Genomic DNA, 23,523 nt, shown 5'->3' on the forward strand with positions numbered 1-23,523 from the left:
TGATCACGTTTGAGCAGGCTGAGGCACAAGCCCTGCCCTGGGAAGGGCAATTCGGCAAAGATCCCAAATGAAAAGAGAGCCATCCTCAGAACAGCAGCGATCAACCTGGGGCACAAGGAAGAGCCTTGTTTAAGCCTTCTCATTGTTTGCAAGTCTCAGGACTAGCACCAAATAAGTAGCTGGTTTTCCTACCAATGTGAATTGTTTGAATTTTAGTAGAACCGCTCACATCATTAAAATCAAAAGTGCAAAACAGTCTAGGATTAGATACTAGACTTCACATACAGTCTTGCTTTGCTATTGTCAGTCTCTTTAAATGTGGATATTTACTAATAAATGCAAAAGATTTGACAAAAAAGCTAATACTAGAAAAATCAAATTCAAGGGGGGGAAAAAAAAACTTTCAAGGCGGGATTTGCACTGTTACTCTCCAAGTTTCAGGACTGAATTTAGAGGGTTAGCTTTGCCTTCTTCCCTTAGCATTGGCTCCTCCCTTTTACTAAAACGTACCTGCTTATTTCTAAAGGACACATTTAATAAAAAGGTTATACCACACAAAACTCTATTCTACATGTTCAGATCCAGAAATTCCACATGCAAAATTTTAATGCCTCATTAAGGACTAAAAAGCATAGCGTAAGTTCATTATTACCCCTAAAAATGTTGCCTTTCCTTTCTTTCCCTTCCCTTCAACTCTCCATGATTTTTTATACTTGGCAACACGTGGACAAGATTTATTCTTTGTTCGGAAGTCTTGGACATGATTTTTAAAAAATATTCTGTGCTTCCAAGAAATTGTTTTCTGTTAGTAAAAGAAAATTTTCTTATTGTTGCATACAAAAAAGAAAGATTACCATGATGTGCAAAACAAGGACTAATACTACTGACAGCACTGTGCCACAGGAAATAATCTGACAGTTCATTTTTGCTGATCTCTGCACAGAGAAAATTTTGTACTTCTACTAGCTTGAAGGCAACATATATGGGACATAACAGAACCTTTGCCACATTTTTATCTACTTTGGCTTTTGACAGGGACATTCTTCATTATTTATAAAACGGTGAATGGCTGTAGATTAACTTACAAGAGTTGAAAATGTTTTTTTGCAAACAGTCCCCAGCAAAAAGTTCCTATCAAGTCTTAGGAACAGTTCCCTTGACTTTTCTCCTTCACACTTGCAGTTCAACAATGAAACTACAATGCAAAATAGAAGACAGCACATTCCTCAGAAAAAATTGTAAAAACATCATCGAAAAATGATCTAGCATGGATTTTTAAATGAATATTTAAGTTGATTTTTAAGGATTTGGAAAGACTGATAATAACTACAATGAAGTAACCAGAAGCCATAAAAATTTTATGACACCTTGTGATTATACGAATCAAAACTGAAGAACCATAACAAGAAAACAGCTATTCTATAATACCTGGCATCTTCTAACAGACTAGTTTGACCTATCAATCACAATGAAACAGAATGGAAATTTGTTTACATATACATTTTGACCTTCATTTTTCTAATTAATTTTTCAGGAGAGTAACCAATGTTAACAGAGGTACTCCTAATCTTCATTTACAGGAGTCACGGATGACAGCCTTTTACTACACCGATCAACTCGCAAGGCTCAAGGATGAACTGTAAGACATTAAGAAAATGCCACTGGGCCACCAAATAATGAAATAGAAAAACAGTAAAAACCCCCTATTTTTAAAAGGAGCAATTGAAATCTCTTTTGCTTACTTGCCACATTTCAAACAGGGAGGAGGGGTGAGTGCTGGGTTAGGAGGGGTAAAGCGTGGGGGGACGGCATGCGTTCAGATTGGGGTCCCAGGAATAGAGGGCCAGAGGGGTGCTCCCAGCTTTTCCACACAACAGACTTAACTCACAGCACTAGCCACCTCACGGGTGAAACAGTCCACCTATAGATTACAACACAGGCTCAGGACCTCTATTTCTCTTACTAAAAATATATTCATATTTATCCCGGTACTGTCTTCATTTTACATTTTAGACAAATTCTACTAATACACACTAATAAATAAGTATTAAACACATATTTGCTTCATCTTATTCTTCCCTTGTTACTGCAATTCCTGTTCTGAGAAGACACTTTGTAATGGAAAGTCACAAAACTATGATCAAACAAGTCCCACGGACAGAATTTTTTTAAATCTTCGCAGGTTAGCAAGTCTCCTTGGAAAAACAAGCTTTCAACTAACAAGACTTTCAGCCCTAACACTCGTAGAAGTTCTCCTAGATGCAAAGTCATGAGCGGTCCAGTCCCACGCCAAGAACCATTGAGAGAGGTTCTTTTTTTTTCTTCTACAGAAACTTCAACACCAGCTATAGGTAGTACTAAATTTGGTTTGAGTACAAACAATCTGGATGAGAGGAAACAGTACAAGGATTTGAGAAACTGAAATAATTTTCCATATCAGAACCCTTGTTTGCAAGAGCATGTGTTTGAATTGCAATTACAGGTTTTTTTCCCTAATACTTAAGAGAACTATTAAAATACTATTTTTACTTTTTAAAATGCCTTCAGGTGAGTTTAATTTTGAGCTTAAGCTTTTTGCACCCCCTCTACTCCCACTCCAAAGACTGTAAATATAAAATGCCTTCTCCTGCATTCCCAGTGTCTCAAGACATTACCAATTTTATGATCTGTACAAGCAATTACAACAAGGTAATGCAGGAGTTTGGGAAGTGGCAGGGGGGATTGAAAAGGTCAGGGTCATTTGTCCAAAACTGAGTTTCGTATTTATTCCTCATAACAATTGGCAAAATATTGTCCCCCCTCCCCCCCCAAGTGCGATGCCATGGGGGAAGGTGAGCTTTGATTGGGCAGGAAACAAGATTTGAGATAAATATTACTTCCTCCTGTTTTGATTATGCATGTGTGTCTGAAACTGAGCACATACTTGAAAAAAGGAAAAAAGCTGAGGGAGTGCAAGAGGTAGAAGGACCTAAGAAAATGGAGATATATTTAGGAATCAGGAGATTATAGGGTGTGTGCCATGCTGGTGCTCTGCCAAGATTCATATGCACGGCAAGGCAACATGCTAACAGCCAACTATTTAACAGTCCCTAAGATCTAAAGCCTCAACATTTCATGTGTTTTAATTTCTTAGCTTTATGTCAAGTTTTATGTAATGTTAAGTTAGTTTTATGTAATGGCTAGAAATTAGCAGGAGTTTTCAGTTTGACCTGTTTCTTGTGATTTACGAAACAAAATTCTTTCTTTACCTTTAAGGAGTGTGAAATACTTCTTTCAGGTTGCCTAACTAAGGCTTCCCCAACTTGCTCACTCGTGCTTCCCATCCTCCACCTCCTCCCACACCCGTCTGCCTTGCCTTTCTATGGGGGCTCTATAGCTTTATTTTAGAGACAAAATGAAATCAAACTGTTAAATCATTGTAAGTGTGAAGTTTCCATCCCTTCTATTTATTAACTCATTTGCCAAACACCCCTTAACAAAAGTGTGGAAGGAATTATTTACTAGACTGATTAATGTTGAGACAGTATTTTATTAGCTTGCACTGGCTGCAGTTAATGTTGAAAGTAGTTTTTTTTTTAATAGAACTCTAATTTTCTTTTCTCTCTCTCTCTTTTTTTTTTTTTTTAACTTCTTCATGGTAATTTACCCCAAAATATATTCATTCACATCATTTGATGAGTTCTTTCATTTTATTTCTGCTTTAAGATGGAGAAGAAGCTCTAAAAGTTATCATCCACCTATCACATCTATATTCAAGTAAACAAATGAATCTGATTGTCCACATCAGAGTTAACTGCTTTCAGACTTGGATCCTTCCTTGCCCCTACTACCAAAGACAGACACAGAATACTCTCTAGTCTAGTAAAGCAGCTGTATTAGTAAGAGCTATTTTCCATTATGTCCCTGTTCTGCAAATACAGATACTTCCTTAGGGGCAGATTACATCCTTTGTCAACCCCAACATATTCATCAGAATGCTGATGAGTATTTCCATAAACTTCAAGGAATTTTGCATGAAAGAAATTCCATAACTGTATAAAGATCTTTAGTATCTGTCCTCCTTGTAACTATTCCACACATTTAAAGCTCATTTTTAAAATAATAATTCTCAAGGTTTCACATAGTTTCAAATATACATTATAGAAGGAAGGTGGATACTTAGTTTTGACCCAACTGTGCTTAATTCATGGGATGATACACCCTGTATTAACAGGATAACATTTAGTTAGAGAGAAATCTCCCTGTTTGGTTTGTACAGCTGCGGGTACAGTTTGCCAAAGGAAGTTATTTATGATTTATAAAGGACTAACATGCAGGTTTCTTGATTCACAGAACAGGGATTGTAATGCTATCTGAAACATCATTTTCCCTTCTGCTTATTTTAAAACTAACAAGTGAAAAAACTTACTTGAAAAGCATGTTTGAGACTAAATACTTCAGACTTGATTTTAATCGAATGAAAGCTTGCCCAATTCACTGATTACAACAGAAGTGCTGCGTTCTGCAATTTCTCAACCCAGTAACCAGTGGGCACCCTGAAAAACTTTCAAACACCACACATGCACAATTCATCCAGTTCTTTTTTTACTCAGGAGGTCTTCATATCTAGCCCAAAATGAGCATGCAAATTTGTGAGGGAAAAGAAAATAGCTAAGAACTGTTTTGATTTTTCTCCAAGAAGGGACTGGAGGTTGGGCCCCCAATTCAAGAGGAAAGAAGAGAAGCTGGAGAGGGTCCAGTAGAGGGATGCAAAGATGATTAGGGTCCTAAACCACATCTTCTGAAGAGAGGCTGAAGGAGCTGGGCTTGTTTAGTTGTGCAACGATGAGACTAAAGAGTGATCTCATAGCTGCCTACAGCTACCTGGAAGGTAGTTACAAACTTCTCAGTCTTGCCAGATGACATAATAGGCAGCAGCCAAAAATTGCATCTTGGGAGGGTCACGCTGAACATCAGGAAAAGAATTTTCATGAAGGGAAAGTGTGTTCAGTACTGGAACAGGTCACCCAGGGTGGCTTTCAACTCTCCATCCTCAGTGGCTTTCAAGACTCAGCTGGACAAACCCACAGCTGACCTGATCTAGCAGTGGCTACAGTCCCACTCTGAAGAGGAAGCAGGAGTAGGTAGGTGACCTCCAGAGGTCCCCCCACCCAGCATTTCTATGACTCCATGACCAGATCTCTGCGACAGCATTCTGCAGGACAGAGGGTGCCTCTGGAATACCCAAGGAACCGGACACATTCCCTCCCATCAAAACTCAATTATACTTTGGTTTTAAGTCTTAGTCCTCCCTAGAAAAATTATGCACACATAATTATTGCCATGTAGACAGGTACTAATATTTTCATGCACAAATAGTGGGATGTAAACAAACAAACAAAAAAATAAAGGAGGCCTGGCCACCTTTTTTGTTTTTAAACATACAGACAGTCCTGTTAATAGGTACTTCTTGAGGGACAGGCTCAAAAATCGGACAAAAGAATCTTTCAGGAGTGAGGTGCTAGCATGTCAGTTAAATGCAAGAAAGAATAGAATAATTCCATTTAATATGCTGTATAAGACTATTCTACATGTGTTGACCAGTGTCCCAAAATAATTTAAGCAAAATCCTGACAGACAAAAACCTGATCTAACCACCTCATATTCTTATATATTTATATTTTAATGTTAGAAGAATAATGGTATTATGGAAATAGATGTTAACAGAAACTTATCTCCCTTCAGTAAAAGTGTGCTTCTGTAATACACCCAAAGTAGCCTACTTTATGCATCAAAACTGTGATAGCAGCCATAAACATCCACATAGTTGAAAGTAAGATTTGCACAAGTTTTCTTCTACTCTTTCTGGTGAACACATTCTGACATTTGAAAATGGGGACTCTTATGCTGTTTGTCAGCACCAGTACTATCTTTATAAGTATACAGGCTCAGATCTTTTTCAGTCTCTAGAACTAGCTGTTCTTCCTATCAGAGAAAAATCACATCAGACCATACAATTATAAATGCATGAAGAAAGTGCCCTCTTAAAAAGTTTGATTTTTTGCTAGGGAATGCAGTATAGGAAGGGTTAATGAGATGCTGTGTTTGTGCTCTCTTCCTCCCTCCCCCAGGCTAATTACTCTTCTTAGCTGTAACAGCCAATTAGAAACACTTGCTATAAAGATATTGCAGATAGACAGACTGGAGGTTGCTCCAGGGAGATTTCAGAGAAGCTGTGAAAGTGGAATTGACTGCTGAAAGACTGCCAAACATGAAAGAACAGCCAGCTTCTGCCCATGAATCTTATGGAGAAGGTAGTCTCCAGAAAGTGAAAAAATGATGAACTGGGCATCATGCAGGTGACCACAAAAAGACTTAGGTCTGGGCAGACTTTGGTCTTATCGGGCTGAGCTCAAACTTTTTATTGTACAGACAGAGGGGACTCGAGCTCTGTGAGCAAACCGGGTCATTCCTTGTGAAAGCACGGCTATGCCACACCTGACCACAAAGGGCTGCCGCAGAGGTCAGTGGAGTGGTATGCCCAAATAGTGCATCTTCATCTTACCTTACCCCACCGTCTCAGAGCAAGGAGGCTAGTGAGAATCTAGTCACGCAGACTAGCCATATCTGATCAGTAGAAACTTACCTGCACCTTACTAGGTTAAACAACACTGTATTACCTTACTGAGCCTTATGATAAGAACGGTTAAGAGATAGAACTAGAGAAGGAATGAAATTTCTAGGAGTGTACAGACAGAGAAAACTCCTTGTCAAAAGGCATGCTAGTTTATTCCACGATAACGCTGAGAAAAGAGGGCATGACTTTATGCTGCTTATTAGACAAACAGACAGTACTTTTCTGGCCAAGAAGCTCCCTTTCTTTAAGCACTGAAAAGACGAGCGCGATTTTTATATGTTATGGTTTGGGTCTAGGATCCAAAATTCCTTAACATCTGCCTGAAGAAACTGCATCTTTCTATATAAGTGTTTAAAGAAAAAAAAAAAAAAAAACACGTAAAATTCTAACAGAGGGTTCATATGAATAGCCTTGAACTCTCCTTTGTCTCAGTCTTAAAGCAAATCAGTAACTAAAAGCTAGTCAGACAATTCACTATGCAATGCTTGTAAGAAATACATGTAAGACAGCACACTATCTATAGGTAAATTAGGGTTACGACTTTCAGAAAAATGCAAATACCAAACATATTCCACACTGAAATGTTTATCTGTAGCACAGATACTTGTATCTGTGTATCTGTCAGATATACATATCTGTGCATATGTATTGGTGTGTATGTATAGTATCTGTGCAACCTGTTGATTTGATTCCATTCCTTCTGAAGACTTTAGGGTTTTTTTTGTTTTGTTTTTTAAGTACAACAGATACGATACAAGAAATGCATGCTTATCTTATCCACAAAGAAATAAAACATGTAAAATGTTTTTATCTAGTCATTTTAACTCTAAAATCTAGGTATTCTCCTGTAACAGAATGTATATGGTTAGTTTTAAATTTTTTGCCCCTACATCTCTATGAAAACATAAAGCAAAAGTTCCATATTAGCACAGCTCTTGTTACATGTAATTACTACAATGCAAGATCCCATAAAAAGATATACCTTTTTTGCACTTTCAGGACCTGCTTCATCAAAGCGAAATCTGACAATACGGAAGTCTTTGCAATAAATGATTAATTCTGTTGGATTAAATTTAAGTTTTTGATTGGGACCAAGGACCTTCTGCTTCCTCTTGGTGTCATTCACTGTAAAGAAAAGACAAAAATTATTGGACTGTGTCATAAGTATACAACACAACTAGCTCAAACAACAGATAGAGAAGTGCTACTACCTGCAGTTTTTCATTTAATAGTATATTTCATCTACTCGAATTAGGTAGAACATTAATCAATCTTTCTTCAAACAAGTGGCTGAATTACTGATTTCTGTATGCCCAGATTATTTTTACCCATCAACAACAACTTCACAAACCAGGAGTTAATATGTAGTATTGAAAAGAGTAATTTTTGCTTCCAGAGAGTTTGTTGCACATGCTTGCAGTGCCCTTCTGACGTACGGTTTTTGGCAATATGCTGGGTTTTTGGTTTGCTTGTTTGTTTTTTACTTGGATGTATAAAAAAGTGCTTGAGTTAAGACTAAAATTAACCACTTATTTCTTGCATTAAACTCAAGAATGTAAGGTGCAGTAAATTGCCAGGTTGTCTAGACCTGCATAGACAGGCTGTGTCTCCAGGCCTATGCATCTCCTTTTCAAATGGAAAAAGTTAGGTTTTAAAGAATAAGCCTCACAGAAGCCTCAAAGATTTTATTCATGGTAATTAGGAAAGCACATGATTGATTGAATGATTAATTGCTACAACTGACTGCAGATATCTTCTGAATTAAGTTTAAGCACTTCCAGGGAACTTAACACAAGTGTTCCAGGACAAGATGGGACTTAAAGATCTGTGCATTAAGGTCCTCCTTCTCCCTGCAAAAGGATGGAGAGCTAATGGATAGATAAGGGGACAATAACTACTATAAATACTAAGTAGGAGTTTCAATAGTTTATTCTCTTTCTATACTGCAGTTACTTTTCTTAAGGCTTATCAGAAACACTAGCAATTCTTTTTAAAAAGATCTTCTGTACTGTGCCTAGCACCTCTTGTACTCCTGTGCTTCCAGCTAAATCCTGTACGTCCTAACCCTTGAGTAGAAACCTTAACCATGAACTCAAAGACCAAGGGGCACAACTGAAAGGAACAGCTCCTACCTGGTCATTGCATATAAAATATCAATATACCTTCATCTATTCACCTTCAATTAACAACCATTGAACAACCTCTTTTGCAGCTTTGACAAAATTTTCACTGAATTCCTGTTAGTAAGAGCTTATGCGTCAATAAATTTAGGATAAGTCTACATAGAGAAGAACAAAAACTAAGCTGCCCAAGCATGTGGGCAGGAAATACTGCTCTCTCTCTCTCTCTCTAAAGAGTTTCAAATTTTTAACAAAAAAGCTAAGTAGAAAGGAGTCCTAGACAATTTTTACCATTCTTCTAATGAAACTGCAAATGTTCCTGCTATTTGACAGTTTACTCTGGGGAAACTTGCACAAAAGAATAACCTAGAATCTGTCAGCCCTCAAGTTTCAAAATAAAAGCTATCTGTAGTTTTCAATGTATTAAACGAGAGTTTGCACAAGATGTTAAATGAGAAGTTTGTAACATCACTTTTATAAGCATTTCTGTCTGTACAAAACTGTTGTTAACAGATTTGCAGTAGCATTACTGTTTTGTCACTTCTACCTGGTAATTTTGAAAAGGGGCAACAAATGTCGGCCAATGGCAAGACCATATCACAAAGTCAGTAGGGAGCACCTCTTAATTTAAGAAAAAGTGTCTCTACATAACGTTCTTCCTCAGACACACATTAATCTTTTCAGTCATTACAACCAGCTTCCAGAGTGGAGATGGATTATCAGAAGACTTTGGGCACTGAAAGCTTATCTATACGGAATGATTTAAATTATCTAGAGTCAGAAGGACAAATATTTAACAGCCTTTGGTGTAATCAAATTTGAAGATTTATCAGTTATAAGAAATTCCTAAGTTACAAGATAAAATGCATTCTTTTTAGCAAAAAGGGTGTCCTACAGTATCTTGATAGCAATATAGTGTCTATATGCAGTCCTCTGTTGAGCCACCAAATCAAAAACTAGTTCTTCAAAACAAGTATTTTATAAGTTATTTCTTCAGATTAAGGAGCGTATTGACCCTTGTAGATTTTGAGGACCACTGGATACTAAACTGCTATCAAGTTAGAGACACTGTTTGAAAACTCAAGCACTCATGTTGTGGGATATCCCAGCTATGTGTAAACTGTTTAAGTGATTAAGCTTTTTGCAATCCAGTGTATTCAAGTGGAAGACATTCAGATTATGTTCTGCTAAAAGAGATCTTTCTAGAACACCTGTTGATTCAGTACTGTTAAAGATTTAAAATCAACAAAGACCAACTAAATACACATCTCCTGCACAGCAACTCAAGTTTCAATGAGCTTTTAAGATTTTTAGCCTAACTTCATCAAATTCTTCAGTGTGTGTGTGGGGGAAAGATGAATGATGTTAAACCTTAAGAGTACACAACTCTGCACAACCTAACAAGCAGTTAAAAGCTTTGAATTGAATAATTTTAAAGCCTGTCATCATATTTAACTATTTTTGCCTTACCTGTGACAATCTGCTCAATGCACGTTAGCGGGACATCATGTTCACCAAGAAGAAGGTTTTTATAATGGAATTTCTGAAACACATGAATTCATAGCCCGTAATTGCAGTTCTGTAGTTCTCAGCCAGAAGATATACAGCACAACTTTGAAGAAATTATGATTAAAACCAGGCATGCCTAGACTCTTCTGACTTATGTACAATCCTTGCCTACTCACAGCCAGTTAGAGGTAGAAGCAACAGCTCCCTTGTGTTGGTGAATGCATGCCAAACAGTTTGGAAACCCCAGTGGAGTATGCAAAAAAGAAAAATCATTATTTACACTGAATTTGCTAGCCTTTAAATTGCTGTTAGAAATTCAATACAATCTGAAGTATAATATATATATACTTCCAACTATTAATGTAACTATAGAAAGAATGTGAACTTAGCTTTCACAAGGAAAAACCCAATGCTTTCTTTTAATGTTGTCAGACAGAGCTGAACAGATTAAATATGAAAGCTTGCTCCTCAGTGTTACTATAGACTCCCAATCCAGATGGCTCAGTGTTCTGAATCCATCTTATTCATAATATGCTGCAGGTGGTCACTTAGTGCTTTCATATAGAACGAAGAACTAACAATCTCAACTCCAAGCAGTAAAAACTAGAGCAGAAAAATAATACTGAAAAATAATGAGCTCAAAAAGTAGAAGCCCAGGGCAAACATGCACTTTAAGACAATAGACATTAATTTCACACATTGCTTTTAAAGTAACAAGCTTTCAAATCATTATATTTTTGCTTATTAAAACTAAGTCACTATCAGCAAATTTGATAAACTGTGCAAGTTTTGACAAACTCCTCTCATGGCAAGAATTAATTTTTTGAAGTAGCTTTTGTCAAACTTGCTAACCATTACTGATTAAGCATCTCCACTTTCAGAGTTTTATACACGCCTAATTAATGGAATATTTTTAAACAAAGCTAAAAATGAATGTTAAACAACTTTGAGAATAATATACAACTGACAAGTTGATTTCCAAACTTAGTGCTGTATGCTGTGCTGTTCAAAAACTGCTTAAGGTTATGAATTTTGCATGTCTTGCTTTGACAAAGGCTTGGCCTCTTTTTCCCCTTTTAGTTGTTGCCTCATCTACAATGAAAGCTCATTTCATGGTTACTTTGTCCTCCCCCACTGATGCCAATAAAACTTGGATGCATTAAAGGCTTTACTGATCTGATGCTTGTGTAGTCAAAGGAACATTTGCAATTCTCCTCTTCAAAGAGGAACATGTTTTTATACAATTCCTGCTCAGCCTTCTATTAAATCTTTTCCCAAAGAAGCCTCCATAAACAGTGGTAAATAGAGCTGGCTGTACTTCCATCACAGACTTGCTCTGTTCTGACACTCTCAAATAACGGATGGTAATATCAACACATTCAGAACAGGGCAGTTTAACCTCATCATTGAGCTTTCTTTGTTGTATAAGGCATCATACTTATATCAGTTATGTGAGAGATTTACTGTATTCTATTTAAATCCATTTTATCCATCACATTTGTTGTCATGAGGTACCAATACGAGGAATAACAAACCTGTAACGGCATAGGGTCATCTGTAATAAAGGAAATCTTGAAGTTAGTGCAAACCAATTTGCCCCACAGGTCATATTGACTTGTATCTGTTGCGATGCATTTTCTCACAAAATTGACTTCATTTACCACAATTTCACCTAAAATAGAAAAAGGAGATGTAAAAAGTAACCTATATAAATCATGCAGGTAAAACAATTCTAAGTCTGGTACCTAGAAACCCCTAACTCTTTACATGTTTCAAGTTTTATACAGCTTCTGCCTCAACCTGGAATTTAATGAATGCCATTCTGGGGAAAAAAGAAAACAAACTTTCCAAAATAGACAATATTGTCTAGCAATTAAAAAGAAAAAAAAATCCTTATACTCAAAAATCAAAGGCCATGATTTTCCACTATTAAAAATTCACTGGCCTGAACAACACTGTTCTTTAAACAAAGGCATATATTCATGCCCTTTAGCTAGCATTTAACTTAACAATACATGGCTATTTCTAGCTTTTAATTATTTTACAGAACTTTATGAAGCTCATGGATTTGGAATGTCAGTCGACATCTAGCTTTCTATTTATTATCAGATATTCAGGCGATTCCGTAAAGGAAGAAAAACAATGAAACACAAACACATTAACCATTCCTAACCATTTCAAAGTTTTTGCCATGACCAGCTAACGAAGGAGGACCAATCACTTCATCATGCAAAACAGAAGTCCTTTAATATATATCTAAAATTTACTCAAACGAAAAAGAAAAATCGTAATTCACCTGGGACAAGCTATGAAATAAAAAAAGCATACAAGCAAATGAGACTTAGAATCATTAAAAACAATAAATTACTGTGTATAAAGCTGCTTTTTAGTTCCACAACGGAAGTTTCTGGAAGCTAAATAGCAACTTCATTCTTACATCAGCAAATAAATTTGGTCATTTACTTTATTCCTGTATAATGCTATTGCTTCTGTTGTCAGACCAACTAATTTCTTCTGCTACTGACTACCACTAATAATGGACATGTGTTCAAGAAAAACATAATTTTGTACCAGCTTTTTGTTTTGTTTTTAAAACAAAGACTAAACACTGCTAAAGACTAATTTGCTCATAACAGTTTTGACACAGTTAGTCCCAGTTTCCTGAAATATCACCTCAGTGTCCCCAGTGCTTTGCAAGGAAACACTCAGGTCTTCGGGCAACTTTACTAATGGCAGAAATCAGTTACTTGCCTACTCCAGCTCTGAACCACCCTGCCACCTCCCTCCTGCTCTAAGGGCAGTTTGCATCCCAGGATTTCCCTAGTGCGGCTCTTGCTGTACCCAAGTTACCATCGCATTCACAGAACCCTTTGCACCCCAATGCGTAACTACGCATCAGCCTGGAAGTCACTGAGAGCAGCAGAATTTCTGCTCTTCATTCATTTGGGCTAAACTACAAAAATTTCTTCAACTAACTATGGCCTTCGGCTGGCAGAACTACCCTGAGTATTTTGTGCAGGTTGTGAGGTCCCTGCACAATCAGAGGATGTAGGGGGACAAAACTAGTCGCACCGACTATCATGGTTATCATATACATGCATCATCCAGTCTACACCAGAAGTGGGAAGAGTTGTGAACATGCTCTACTGATAATAGACTGAGATTTGCTGAACCTCAAAAATCTTCTCTCATGTATTTCTAAACCATGGTTAAATAAGTCTTTGAATTGAAGAGAGAGAGAGAAAAAAAAAGACAACTTCAGTATAAATAGTTAAAGTTCAACCAAGTTAACAGAGATTGAAAACAGTGTCTTATAATGGGGTACATGAGAGTCACAAGGCCTACTTCTGTTAAACATTACAATTAAAACATTTCAATATTTTTAGCAGAGTCTGGCCTGAAATGTCCTATTGCCCAGCATTTTTTCTAATAAGCTATTTACTTAAATAACTTCAAAAGCACAAACTGCGTATTTAAATAATTCTGTCTCACAGTTGTTGTTAATCTTCAACTATTCAATGCCAAATTCGGTTGCATTCAGTCCACCAAGCTTCCCCTCTCCACAAGTCAGTTTTTCCAAACCTGACTAGCTTTTATTCTTCCCTCTCTCAATACCTCTGATTTACCACCATATTTCAAATAAAAGTTACGGAGAGCCAAATACACCATAAAGTGCACACCTGTCATATATAGGTTTTTTTTTATTACAACATTCTCTTATCTGCTGTCAAATGAAATATTTTTATTATTATACAGGAGACACTCTTGCTAAAAGTACAAAATATTACAACCAAAATATTTCAGAACTTCATGTCTTTGATGTTATAAAACTGTAGCGAAATAAGAGATCCATTACCGCTCTCACGCAAACTTCTTTAAGTTGAATCGACTACAGATTAAAACATAGGCCTGCTAGGTCACCCTCTTCACCAAAACCAGTCCTTTTTACTTCTTTCCTCTGTTCCTCATAATTGTGTAGCTACACTATAACATGTTAACACTAATCCTATTTTAGTGCAATTCCATTTAGTCTCGCTTCATCTAACACAAACACATGCTGGATTTTTTGACCCGGCTTGCATCTTCTGCCTTGCGCTCAGGTTTATGCCCCTAACATAGAACCGTCAGTTTTGAACCTAAGTATTATAAGATGACTAGACAGGGAGTGTACGCATACTGATTTCAGCTGTTAAATATATTTACAACAAAGCAGGAGAAAGTTTGCAATGCAAATTTAACAGATGCAGTTTTTGAGAGACTCTATCCAAAATGGACTTTTTTTTTTAATAGCAGGTTTGGAATTTTTTATTGAGACATAACTTTCATTCCTCTTTTGCATATGTATAATAAGCAATATAAAAAGGAGCAGATCTTCCAAACTTAAGACAAATTTAGGAAAGTAGCAACATAACATACATAAATTTAGGAAAGTAGCAAATAACATACATAAGGAGTTCTGGTTGGCCTTGGAAAGTTTTGTGATGAAACCTGATTGTATTTGTAGTTCAGTAGGTGATTTTTCTGTACAAGTGTCAACAACTGAGCTATTCAGAGATATTACACTGCACTTTTTTACAATGTAGCTGCTGCTTTTTTCCAGTAAACAGTCACAAGCTGTTCCAGACACGGAACAGCAGTCAACACTTCCATGTGACTCGAACAGTCAAAGAGTGATCTCAGGAGACAAGAGCAGTTTGTTTAAACTCTGACAGGAAACCAGAAGAAAAATTACAGGTTGCCACCCTATATATAAATTCTAATCATGTTTAATAAAAATATTCCTACACTGAATACATGAATCACAGAAATAACATGAGACCAAAGCATCTATCCAGTTAATATTCCTTCTATTTTGAAAACACAGCTTCAGGAACTGATACACTTCAGAAAAGTCTGCTAAACCTTCCAAAAGCACATGTAATTTGACTCCTTTATACTTTGGATGTTAAGAAAGTTCATGGTATATTGTATAGCTAAGGCACTAATGATACACAATCCACTACAATCCAGAGAAAATTCAGGAAGCAGAGCCAAGCATGCAGCCGGCAACAGCACACGGGCTCAACTGAAAAAGCCGAAACCAGCGGTCAGTAGGTATCACTGCTGCTGCGTAGCAGCACCAAAACCAATTTTGTCTCTCCAGCTTTGAGTCAGACTAAGTGAGCTTGGCCTAGGGCTCAGGGTGATTTTATCTGCAAAATTTGAAAATACTATCCCTAATCAGTAACATCCTAAAATAAAAGATGTTCTGCATCTTTTTGCCTACTGAACAGTGTTTTTGTCATTTATGGTGCCATGCAACATAGAATCAAGTTTAATTTCTTTGTTTTATCATAGCAAGGTAGCCTAGAACAAACAAGAATGTCTTAAAGATAAATACGGCTCCCTCTCCATCTGGAAAACTCATTTGTAGCTTATTATCAGTAACTGCAGATCTAATAATCTGCATACAGGCAGAACTTTGTGTACATAGACACAGTCTCAAAGAGATTTTCTGAGCTGTTTTGTGTATTCCGTCTCAGTTTAACAAATATTTATTATCGGTAACAGGGCAATCAGACAATAAGTCAATTTGAGAGATTCTGAACAAACTAAGCAAAAGCTGCAAGGATTAGCAATGCAATAGGACTAATACTTGGAAATTCCTGCATCTATTGTAGAGATGAGAGGCTGGATACTTTACAGCAGTAAGAGATGCATAAGCTATCCTCTTTTGCCTACATATCCAGATCTCATGTTTGGCATTTTAGGATTCTGTACTATCACAGCTCAAAATTCAAGAGACTCAACAAAGAAGAGACTTCAAGTAATTTCCAGGCTTTCAGTTGCTCACTGAAGCAGCTGCCAAACCCTTCCATCTAAAACAGCTTCTAGTACAGTTTTTCTACCCATGAATACAGAAGGAATATAGCAGAACAGCACGTTTTAAGACTTAAATTTTCAGGGACTAAGGTTGCTTGAACGAAGTCTAGGACCACGACCTTATTAATGCATGAGATGAAACAGACTGAACAGTATTTAACAGATTTAACAATACTGATTGAATACAGAAACGTTGCATGATAAAATAAAGTATTTGGGCACCCCGGTTTAAAAGACAACATTAAAAAAAACACAGTATAAATGTGTGTGCTTGTATGCGCATATGGTAGAGAAGGTGTATGATACATTGCTAGCATATGGTATTTCTAGCACATTAAGAACCTGATACATGCTGGATGCAAATAATGCCTGAAATCAGACTTCATAAATGAATAATACAAATCTTACAGGCTCAAGAAGCTTGCAGGAGCCCAAAATATTGGTTAGAGATCTTTTTAATGCTATACTAGAAGCATAAGAACCGATTTATTAGGATAAACTTTCCTTAACTAACATGGAAGTTATAAATCAAAAACTGAAGATGACATTTAATAGACTTAAGGACACCAGAGGTAGTAAGTACTTTAGGTATGCAGTCATATAATTCCCACCTAAATTAAAAAACACCTCACTCCTGAATACTCCTAGGAAACTAACCCCTGTTGCTCATTCACTAATGCTGGCAGTAATTATAGTCAATTAAGACAACAGAAAAAGTTTGTTTGTGTGAAAGATAAAGAGTCTAAAAAGTTCACAAAACACAAGCCAAAGTTAATTCAAGCTGCCATTTAACAATTAAAAATATGCTTTAATCAGTTCACTTATTTGGACAGATCTAAGATAGTCTAAAACTGTTCCAAAATGATTGGCAAATACTAAATTAAATTTTCTAAAGTTCTGTGTGTTTTCAAAAAAGCTTCATTACTAAGTAACTGAAATCTAGAGCATCTTCAATCATTTAGTTGTCCTTTTTCTAGCTGTTCTCTTCTAGCTAAAGAATACCAAAATAGTGTGGGTTTATTAGTATGCTCTAAGCATTTAGATGTAAATGTCTCTAACCCACTTCTAAATGAATCTTCTGTTCAGTGTGCTTAACCACTTTCATAATCAAAAGAAAAAAGTACTTGTAAGCTTAAAAAAAAAATTCATGAGCTCTTACAACGTATTTAAGATACTGTAAAGACAAAAAAAGTGCACACTATTATAGATACTACCCATATTTCCCCCTGCCACTATTCGCCAGTATCTCTGCAATTAGTTAGAAAATAATCTTGTTTAACGTTTCTGTACATCTATACAAACTGACAAGGAAAGAACATTTTCCAGAAGGACACCTCAATACAGTGACTGGAGAATGAAAAACAATTCTGATATATTAAGTTTGCATCAATTTTTAATGGAAGAAGCTGGGGTTTCTCTCAAAAAAACCATTCCCACCATAGTTTGGAGGGTGGTGTGTTTTAAATACATAGTATCAAAAAAGTTTACTTTCCCAAACTGATTAGAAATATTGTAATCAATTCTCTCACATATTCATATTATACAATTTCTGCAGTGCTGAAGGTACAAAAAAAGAGCATAGCAAGAGCTTCGCAAAATGGTAGAAACACTGATTACAAAAAAAGAGAGCATAAAAAGTAAAGACTTGGTAGAAGTCTTAGAAGAACTATTCTTTTCCCATGTACTAGATCAAGATTAAAAAGGGCATTTGTCCAATAATGGCTAATATTTGTGAACCTTGCAAAATAAAATGACTGTAAGAGCAATCTAAGTCAGTGTTGCTTTTCTGAATGCGGTCAGACGCTCAGTAAGAACTTCCTGCGCCCTCACCCCCCAAAAACGTGGCTAAGGATGCAAGGACAGAGCCAGGCCGCCACCTGGAGCTGGAGTAGTAAGAAGGGGGCATCTATCCATTATGAGGATGGCTCTCATTAGCAACCAGAGCCAAAGCAAAGCATCACAGCAGATAAATATACGAGCACGTTTACAGTTGCCTTAATCCAGCATAAGCGTGTATCACCACTAAAACGAGAACAGCTCCACATTCAACATTCATTCGCACCTCAACCCTTGTGCCGGCACCAGTATTCATGAAAACCACTATTAGTCTGATCACAGAACTGATCCAGTTGAAAATTAATCTAACAATATAGTCTTCCTTTTTTTTCCTTTTTTTTTTTTTTGGTCAGTCCTGGTTTCAGCAGGGACGGCTTTCTCAAAACCTGGCTTGTCCTATGGCTGCACAAACAAGTGCCAGCACAAAGCAGGCAATAGAAACATGCACCTGTGAGGAGGCAAAAGGGAGGAGCAGGACTGATACCCTCGGCATTAGTACAGATTTTTAGGCTGAATCAAAGTAACCCTATCATCAAAACCCCCCAAAAGAAAGTTTTTACCAATGATTTGGTCAGAGTTCAGTACATGAACAGCAGAGAAGCCAGTGAGGAAGGAGGATGTTTTGTGTTTTCCATATTTTTAGTCTGGCTACATAAACTAAAGATTCCCAAAGCCTGACTCTGCCTAAACAGTATAATGGTAACAATTCGAGATAATTGTGGTTTCCAGTCAGCTATTTTATAACTATGTCACAAATAAAAGTTATAAATGCTGTTCTGAACTTGTAACATACCTACTGGGTACAGTGCAAAATACTCGGGTTTGGCTTTAAAAAAAAAATCAATATGGAAACATGTGCTCCTTAGAAATTAGGTCTCTGAAGACTTATTTCATTGGAAGTAAACATAATTGCCTGAAGACCACAAAACCCCAGTAGTTTATTCAGCTGACAATTCAAAATTTACACTAACATTTTATTCCCTTTCTTGACTTTAATGACTTGTGGCATTAAATCCATGTGGGACATAGTAGACAGGAACCAATTACTTTAGAACTGTTTTGCAAAATGCACGTGGACAAACATTAAAATATTTAATTTTAAAGTATGTTCAACCTTCCACCTTTTAGGAATGATTTCTATATTGCCCTACAGCTAAACTAGCTCAAAGAGAAAAGAATTTCTGTAGATATTTACAAACATCTGAAATATTTTACTAATCAGAAACTTCATGAAATACATGGAAGGCAGAATAAACTGCCTCCATAAGTAAACTCCACTTTACGTATCTGGAACTTAGATTTTACATGCAGACTGCCTTAGTAGTACTTATGTCATGTCAATCCTTAATTAAAAAAAAAGGGGGGGGGGGAAACAAAACAAGTAATTAACTGAACCCAATGCATGCCTGAAAATCTACTTTGAGTCAAACAAACAAAAAAGCTATAATAGTAAAGGGCATTTACTCTATACTTACTGTAAGCAATGCCTCACTTATTCTAAATATAAGTCAAATGCTTGGTTTGCTTTTAAGCTTCTTGCAGTATGAAATACCAGTCTGTAGAAAGTTGCAAAAACAACCTGAAAGCTGCATCTAGAATTTGAAACTCTCCCAATTTATGAAATAAAAATTTTGGTAATTCTTGTTATGAAGTCTTTAAAAAAAACTACATTAAAAAACATTAGGGGATTTATTATTTTCCAAATAAGAATCCAGCCATTCCAAAAAGGTGAATATAACTTTATACTCACGCATGGCACTGATTCCTGAAGAAAACTTGTAATCATAAAAGTAAAAAAGTTAGCATGCAATGCTAGACAAGTGTAATAGCACTGTCATTTCAAGTTTTCTGCTTTGCTATTACACTTGTCTAGCGTTGCATGCTAACTTTTTTACTTTTATGATTATAATTTTTGAATAAAAAGCTTGATGTAGAAAAAAGCCCCAAACCCTGCAATATGATGTCTTAATCAGCTGCACAATGAACAATAGAGCCTTGGCTAGCAAACCACAATGCTAGAAACGATAACCAGCAACAGAGTATATTTTGAAAACAATCAGAAACTGATTTTATACAAGTTTAATTTAGTTGTCAGTAGTGATATACCATCACTACTCACCATCACCAGATGAATACACTTCACAGATCAAGCAGTACATATTTGAATATCAACTCAAGAAAAACAGACCTGACAAGTCTCTGGGGTTACACATCAAGCTCACTAACCTGTTCATACTTTTTACCCCCCATCAGTGCTGGAACCTCCTTCATTCACACCAAGACACCCTGACCTCCCCACCCCAGCTCCGGGATCCCGCATAGCAAGTGGAACTGCCAGGAAAGAGGCCCAGGGGTGCAGAACAGTCAGGAGTGAACACACCTGGGGTACTGCACTCAAGGGTGCCTCACCAAAAGGTGTGCTTTCCTTCTCCTATCACAAGATGTGTTGCAGCTGCTCTGGAACACACAGTTTAAGGTACTAATGTTTGGCAAAACACGAAAAAAAAACATCTAGACAAAGGAGGACTGGGAGCTACTTCAGAGAATCAGACACTTCTAAGAGACTAAAGTTTTCCTTAACATATCCTTAACACCACCCTCCCTGCCCAGATTTCTAGATCCAGTTGTGTATCAAAGCACGCATGTACACAAAAAGAAAAACAAAAAACAGCAGGTGGTGGCACCAATTAGATTGGCATTATTAGATCCATAACAAATATATATATATGGTGGCAAATCTTGAAGACTACATGTGATTCCACCCAACAAGAACACAGCACAACTGGAAAATGTTCAGAGATGATCAAAAGGATGATCACAGGTAAGAAAGACTTCCTTTTTGGGATAAACTCAGATGGTTAATCCAAAGGGAAGCAAAACAGAGGGGGTTAGTGACATAGGTCTTAAAATCATGACTGGCACAGAATGGGAGAACAGGGCTTGACCTTCACTATGTCATACAAGAACTAGGATGTATCCAAAGAAACTAGATGGTGTAGGTCCAGAACAAACAAAGAAAGGTAGTTTGTAACAGCATGTAATTACATTGCTGAAGTCCTCACCAGATGAAGTTCTGGGTGCTAAAAATTCACATGGTACAGAAAGCAACCAGATAAATTAACATGAGAAAAACCAGCAAAAGGAATTACAAAGATAGCACTGTCTCCATGATGATCTGTAACTCCTCTACATTACTTCACTCTAAAAGTCCCCATGCCACAAGTTGAAGGAAGCTGGGAGAGCAGAACGAGCAGCTGAGGGCTGCTTGCCCTGCTCTTTCTTCCTCCCACGTGCCTGCTGCTGGCCCTGTCAGTGAGAAGAGACATCTGACCCTGCGCGGCCATTCTGTTTACAAAGCCACTGTGGCTATGATCCCGCACCACCGATGTCGCTGAAAGTTGACTTCTGCAGAACTAGCACCAGACCACAAGGTGTGGTGCAGACACAAGAGAAACAACAACAACTTTGCAACAGGAGATCAACAATATTCTGTTAACTTGCCCTAACGTGAGCAGGTCTTGACGATTAAAAAGAAGTCTGATCTAATTCAGTGTACTTTTATAATTTTACTGTACAAACTTTTAAAAATGACTCAACTGTATTTTCTAGTTGGTCTGTAAAAACTTACAGGTAAGAACTATTAATTTAATCATTCAGTAGATCAGTATACAGAGCAACATGTTATTACATAATTACTACAAACAGTACTAAGGTTCAGGAGGAACAATCCTTTTCTCACACTTACTCAGACTGTCCCAGGATTTACACAACCTCCTGCAGAACATTGTACGTGAGCACCTGCGAGGACCTTTTCCACTCATCTTGCCTGCACCATAGTGCTACACTGCCTTCAGTACGGACACTGGGTGGGTTCATTATCCACCTGTGTATTGCCATTCAAACAAAAAATATACATAGTACTATATTCCAGTTATGTTATACATTTTTTTGAATGCTTCGGTTGATGTCTCAAAAACGCTACAGATGATGTTGTGGAAAAAAAATAATGCAACTCTTTGGAAACATACAATTACTTATTAGGAAAATATACTCCTTTAAGTTTTAGTTTAGTATCAACAGTGTTAAATTAAGCATAAAACTTCAGTTTCGTTCTCCCCTAACATAAACAAGCTAATTTCCTATTAACCAGGCATGTCACTCTGATGGACTGACTGCTAGACTGCTTCCTGTTTCCTCTATTTTTCCTTTTTGGTATGTTCATAAAACTAGCTAGGCAAACAAATAAAGCAAAATAAATAAATAAATAAAGGTGAAACTGTTGTACAGGCCAACTCTTCAACTAAATCTGCAAAATCCTTTATCAAGGAGCTGGACTAGAAGAGCAACATTGCAGAATGAAAAACTCCATCTTAGAACTATACCATGAGTTTTGAAATGAAAATATACTGAATTCTATAAAATTATTTGCTTTTCACTATTACAATACCAGTGTTGGAACTACACCTATGTTTTTTACTTGCTTTATGTGATACTTGTTGCTTTTCTTAAAGCCACACCCTACTCAGGGCACACAGCTGCATGAGAATATAGGGTTTTGTTCAAAAAGCTTAGAAGATGTGTCTCTATTCCTCCGGGCTGCAGAGGAAGCTTTGAAAATAAATTCTACAGGTTAAAAGTTGATGACAATGTAAATTTTATAATTTAATTTTATTTTTAATAAATATCTCATTTGGGGACCTGACTCATTATTTCTATGCCTGGAAATCCCTTTTCTAACCTCCATTGCACAAAAATAAGAGTCAGACAGTAGGGTTATTTAGCTAGTGTCCTACTTTGGAATTTCAGTTTTTAGTAAACTACTCCTTCAAAACAATTATATTTTAGGTATCAGAAGCTTCATACAGATATCTGCAGTTTTTGCAAATTACCAGTCAGTAACTACTTGTGCTTAAATAATTTCTTTCCAAAAGAACCCCTTAAAAACTCCACCAACTAAACACTTTTCAGCCACTGAGGTTTAACTCTGTTTCTGAGAGCAAAAAGCAACTTCATGCAGCTACTAAGGACAGGATATTAGGAATACCATACTCAAACTGTACATGCAGGGGAGTGCAAGTCAGCCATAAAGTAATTAAATGAACTGGAATCTGGCCAGAAACTTCGGTTATGACAAATCCAAAAGCCAGTCTATCTAACAGAACAACGTGTACTTGTTTATATGCTTTTCCAATGCACCATTTGATGACAGAAGCAAAAAAAATGCATTTAAGCTGGTGTTTAAACAGGAAGAGTTTCATTTAAGTCATTTAAAATAAGCATTTTGTAAATTTCCCCCCACCCTCATTCAGATGGGGACTTACAAAAATTGAAATATTTTGCCAGAGCTATTCTGTAACTGGATGGAGGGATGAATTTTATCAGGAAATAATTCAAAATAGCACCCGAGAGTGATATGAAGGCAGAAGTTTAATACTAGTCTGAGTCGCATTCTTTCAATCACTTTCTATATAACCTATGGCAATTTCCTTTACAAATGCCCCTAAAGCCACCAAACGCCAATTTTAAAGATAATACAGATAAGGAAAATGAGAAATGATACAAACCTAGAATAAATACAAG

General features: G+C 36.7%; 1 protein-coding gene across 1 annotated transcript in view; it reads right to left on the reverse strand.

Moving 5' to 3' along the window:
• The window catches only part of MTMR10 (myotubularin related protein 10), a 40,840-nt gene that overhangs the window by 14,420 nt on the left and 2,897 nt on the right, over positions 1-23,523 (reverse strand). The window contains exons 3-5 of the mRNA XM_067305347.1: positions 11,781-11,917; positions 10,207-10,279; positions 7,599-7,741 (exon numbers count right to left, since the gene is read on the reverse strand). Coding sequence (XP_067161448.1) covers positions 7,599-7,741; positions 10,207-10,279; positions 11,781-11,917 — 353 coding nt within the window. The remainder of the gene's footprint in view (positions 1-7,598; positions 7,742-10,206; positions 10,280-11,780; positions 11,918-23,523) is intronic.

Source organism: Apteryx mantelli, chromosome 15 (genome assembly GCF_036417845.1).
Source record: "Apteryx mantelli isolate bAptMan1 chromosome 15, bAptMan1.hap1, whole genome shotgun sequence".
NCBI lineage: Eukaryota > Metazoa > Chordata > Aves > Apterygiformes > Apterygidae > Apteryx > Apteryx mantelli.